The 4,794-nt window shown below is 42.4% G+C and overlaps 1 protein-coding gene across 2 annotated transcripts; it reads left to right on the forward strand.

The window, feature by feature from the left end:
• Positions 1 to 849: 849 nt before the first annotated feature.
• Positions 850 to 2,745, forward strand: LOC124008563 (protein S100-B-like). Of its 2 annotated transcripts, XM_046319933.1 has the most exons (4): positions 853 to 951; positions 1,222 to 1,264; positions 1,555 to 1,710; positions 1,996 to 2,745. In XM_046319933.1, the coding sequence occupies exons 3-4, from the start codon at positions 1,573 to 1,575 to the stop codon at positions 2,143 to 2,145; spliced, it is 288 nt and encodes a 95-aa protein (XP_046175889.1). In that variant the 5' UTR covers positions 853 to 951; positions 1,222 to 1,264; positions 1,555 to 1,572; the 3' UTR covers positions 2,146 to 2,745. The 2 variants fall into 2 exon arrangements, with proteins under 2 accessions (XP_046175888.1, XP_046175889.1); XM_046319932.1 differs by lacking the exon at positions 1,222 to 1,264 and having other exon boundaries at positions 850 to 951.
• The last annotated feature ends 2,049 nt before the right edge of the window (positions 2,746 to 4,794 follow it).

Consider the following 4,794-nt stretch of genomic DNA (forward strand, 5'->3'; position numbering starts at 1 on the left):
CTTTAGACACCTCACATTTGGAAGACTTGCTCAATAGTAAATCAACTCAATCTGAGCCCTCTCTATTTCTGCCCTAGTTAACTGTAACACTTATCATTCCTAACAATTCAGGCATATATTCATCCTGGTGAAACAACACAACATGTTTCACTTTTTTTAACATGAGGTTGACATGGATGGCTGTGCTAATTAGTAGTCCGGGGATGCATAGGGCCCAGACGCCTGGCCAAGTCCACAAGTGAAAAGAAATGTCTTCATTAACATGCACAACCATCCATTTCCTCCGAAAACAGGCCATTATCTCAGACAAAACGCTGGTGGGGATTGTGGAAACCAGAAGGTCCTACGTCTGTGGGATCAATGCAAATGGCCATGCATGGAAAATCCTCTTCACAATCACAGGTGGTTTAAGGGTGGAGGTTAGGGAGACGTATACGGGGAGGTTAAAGGCCTGTTTGTTTGTTTTAGCCTAATTCGTTTGGCAATACTTCAAACGGGGTATACAGTTCGTAACTGTAAATTGCCTAACCTTTTTAAGGACCCCCCCAAAAAATGTATTGCCTGTACAATCATATGAACATTAGATAGCCTATTGTGATACAACGCAATCTTTCTTACACATCAGTTGTAAACCTGGAAGCTCAAATCCACATATTCAGCTCAAAGCCATACTGTCATTCAAAACAATGGTATTCAAACAATACTGTAAATGGACCATTTTAACATGGTAAAAGACTGGCATAGCCATCAATGGTGAATTCTGTGTGAGAATAGAGTGGAGTGAGAGGGTGAAAAAGAGCCTATTGGTCAGTGTGCTGGACTGGCAGGGTGGTTGACCAGAGGCACTAGGCCCTCCCCACACCAACTATAAAAGCCTATAGTCTTTGTTCCTCCACAGCCACTACTCACTCTCATCTGCAAATAACCTTTGTCTCAGTCCGAGACACGCTGGTAAGTCAAGATTTTCTGCTGTTTCTCATTGAGTTGATCTTTAACTGGGGGGGGCATTCGTTTGATTTGGGGCTTCGTATAGTGTAATGACAGGCTTAAAAATGTGATTTTAAATCGTACGAGTATCTTGATTATTCCCCGCTAACCACTGTGCTGTCCTTGTATGAGAGAGAGAGAGGTCTGAGAGATCGAATGTCACCATCTGATGCATTGAAGTTACACGACTGCTCACAGGTGTAGGATCTTACTGTTTTATTCACCCTGTTGCAGCTTCCTCCAACGCAGGAAATGTAAAACTTGTCGTGTATTTGAGGTATACATTTTTTAATTTTTTTATTTATTCTGAAGTGTTATTTCCACTTTGAAATTTCAGACTTGATTTTCCTTGATGAGAAATGTATCAACCCCCTTACAAAAATCTCCATGAATGATTATCCACATAATCATTCGTATTTCCTGTTGCTGTAGGATTTCTCCCCCCCCCCCCCCCACGCTGTAGTCAACTCAAACGAATTAAGATCCTACATCTGTACGTGTTGTTTATGTCCCATAGTAGGCCCGAGAGATACAAATGTTGTTATTTTTTGTTGCTATACTTTATAGGTCACATTACAAACCACAATGACTGACCTGGAGAGTTCACTGGCCACCATCATGGAGGTGTTCCACAGGTACACAGAGAAAGAAGGAGACAAGCACAAACTGAAGAAGAGTGAACTGAAAGACATGATCAATGAGGAGCTGCCAGCCCTTACAGGGGTAGGTATATCCTTACCATATTTCACTACAATATTTCACACGCCATTGTTTACATTGAACATGCAGCTTGGATCGAGGCTGCGGTTCAAGCGTGATGCACGTTCATCAATGCATCGTGTATGATTCTACAGACGTTGCTGCACTGAGCTCGGGAGGTATTCATACGTTATTATTCTAGAATCAATGGGTGAAATGACCATAAAACCGGCTGTAAATATTGCACAATGCACCTTTAGTCATCAAATGTGACCTTGTCTATCTCTGTGTATCTGTTTTTGCCCTCAGCAAGTAAAGGACCAGGCCACTATGGACAGTTTGATGGAGAGCCTGGACACGGACGGAGACTCGGAATTGGACTTCCAAGAGTTCATGACATTTATCACCATGGTAACTGTCTGTTGCCATGATTTCGGCGAGCACCATGAAGACGAGTAGCTAGGCACCAGTTAAACAAGAGAGAGAGAGAGAAAGCCAGTAAGTTATAAAATAGGAACTTTAGTTTGATAAAACACTGAAATGTCAATGCAAACTTTGTATTTTTCCATTTGGTCCCATTTAGATTCAATAGGTTTCTTATACCCTGTTTGCCTACAAAGGGTTAACGCACTTTGTTTCATTGCCTGTAATTTGTCAGAGTTGACAAAGCCAAATTGGTTTAGTCCTGAAACGTCATAGAATAGTTTTTGCCAACAAAGCTTAGAGCAATTTTCTTGTATACTGTAAAGCTAAGAGCCAATGTAATATATTCATGCATTTCTGCGGCTCTAAATTGGTTCAATTGTTATCACTAACAATGCATGTGTAATCAGCTACCCCATTCATTGGACATGGTCTGGCAAGTAAAACAAGTATTCTCCAGTTTGATTTTGACCCCCCCCCAAATGTTGAATTCCAGGCAATACCTTGAATTGAATTCTGTTTTTATGAAAATTGTTTTCAAATTAAACTGTGCTTTGCGAGATGCTATTAAACATATAACATAGATACTCAATAAAGATGATCAAATGAACACAAGGACATACTTTTCACCAGTTACACCATGTCCTTTTTACTTCATACCATTCACATTTCTGTCTCCTGTAGAAAAGTTGTGATGTGTAACCCCTGAGTGGCAGTGTTGCTCTGTGACAAAAGCATTGGCATCTACTGGATGTACATAAAAGATATTGAATCGGTGAAACAGAGAATGTATCAATCTCCCTGATGCACTGATGCCCCAGTAAACATCTCTATACTATTGTAACTACCTGCCTCTTGATGTCTGTTGCCAATTCTGGGTTTCAACTGTATTGGGAATGAAGAGACAGTGAAAGCACTGAAACTGAGTGGTCTACTCAGCCAATGGCAATGCTCTCCTGGGAGACCATGCTCTCCGAAAGTATATACACACGGGCTGACACAAGATGAGATTTTTCTCTCTGAAAAAAAGAGTAAATCAAAACAGTGGAAACCTTTTAGAGTGGAGACACGAAAGGGGGAAATAGATTTGGGATGCGATGGGTTAAACATGGACCACATTGATCGGTTTACTGTAGTAGACGCACAATTGCTGTAGATACATGATCCACAAATACACAGACATGTAGCCACGGACAATGGATTCTTCTATCACTCAGAATCAATGGTACTGTCAGCTGCGTCATGCACCCCAAAAATCTGAGGAGGGCAGGAGGCACAAAATACGTGAGGATGGCTGGGGGGAAGAGGGGGGAGGGGGGAGGGTTAGGCCCCCGTCCGTAAGTTAGAGATTTTCACATTTTTCAAACACTTGAAACAGCAATTTTCTGCAATCTAGAGCCATAATCATTACGCTTGATTCTATGTTAAAAAATAAAAAATACAAAAATAATTACGCATACCTCTTGAACTGTCTGTGTCCCTCTAAATGGTGGTTCTTTTTTTTCAAAGAAACAAAATGTGCATCTCCACTAAAAGCGGAGTAGAAGATTGAAAGGAATGTGAGTCTTAGTCAGTGCTTTTAGTTATTGTCTGCTTTTCTAAAGTCTACCAACATTGCCAGCTAAGAGAGTTAGACGAGCTAGCTACTCTAACGTGCTAGTCTGAAATGGCTTTTTCCTATGGACATGACAGCGCTGGGTACAGTATACTTGTTGTGGATATAAAATGTAAAAATTATTTATGCAAGCGGGACATAAAAGCCTCATTTAAACACCATTCAACACAGGCTGCTGCGTCTGGTGGTAGAACATAATGTAATGGTATAGAGAGCTGCCTCAGCCCCAGTGTGAGACCAGGAAATGAAGTGGATAGGCAGTGCTCCGAAACCCACCTACTCCTCAGTAAAGACAGACATTAATGGCATTTGGGAAAAGTTGAATTGGACTATAAATCTCTGACGCACTTGGTGGATTCCTGGTCATTTTGACACGACTCGGCACGTGTTGAGTATGAGAAGAGACAGAAGAATGTTACTGTGCACACGGTGCATCTGTTAAAACGTGCATGCACTTGTTGAGTGAGCGCGTGTTCCCAAAATGCATCCTTCTTATCGGTCGCAAGCATCTTAATTGGCAGGGCCTCATTGGATAATAGCCTGTGGTATAAGCCAAGTCAACAAACAGGTCACTGACCATCTCGAATCCCACCGTACCTTCTCCGCTGTGCAATCTGGTTTCCGAGCCGGTCACGGGTACACCTCAGCCACGCTCAAGATACTAAACGATATCATAACCGCCATCGATAAAAGACAGTACTGTGCAGCCGTCTTCATCGACCTTGCCAAGGCTTTCGACTCTGTCAATCACCATATTCTTATCGGCAGACTCAATAGCCTCGGTTTTTCGGATGACTGCCTTGCCTGGTTCACCAACTACTTTGCAGACAGAGTTCAGTGTGTCAAATCGGAGGGCATGCTGTCCGGTCCTCTGGCACAGGGTTCAATCCTCGGGCCGAATCTTTTCTCTGTATATATCAATGATGTTGCTCTTGCTGCGGGTGATTCCCTGATCCACCTTTACGCAGACGACACCATTCTATATACTTCCGGCCCGTCCTTGGACACTGTGCTATCTAACCTCCAAACGAGCTTCAATACCATACAACACTCCTTCCGTGGCCTCCAAC

The sequence above is a fragment of the Oncorhynchus gorbuscha genome, linkage group LG21 (genome assembly GCF_021184085.1).
Source record: "Oncorhynchus gorbuscha isolate QuinsamMale2020 ecotype Even-year linkage group LG21, OgorEven_v1.0, whole genome shotgun sequence".
Taxonomy (NCBI): domain Eukaryota; kingdom Metazoa; phylum Chordata; class Actinopteri; order Salmoniformes; family Salmonidae; genus Oncorhynchus; species Oncorhynchus gorbuscha.

What these genes read in the sequence shown, in the direction of transcription:
- LOC124008563 (XM_046319932.1), top strand. Translation starts at nt 1,573, where the DNA reads ATGACTGACCTGGAGAGTTCACTGGCCACCATCATGGAGGTGTTCCAC. An exon ending in AGCTGCCAGCCCTTACAGGG is followed by an intron (nt 1,711 to 1,995) that starts GTAGGTATATCC and finishes TTTTGCCCTCAG; the next exon opens with CAAGTAAAGGACCAGGCCAC.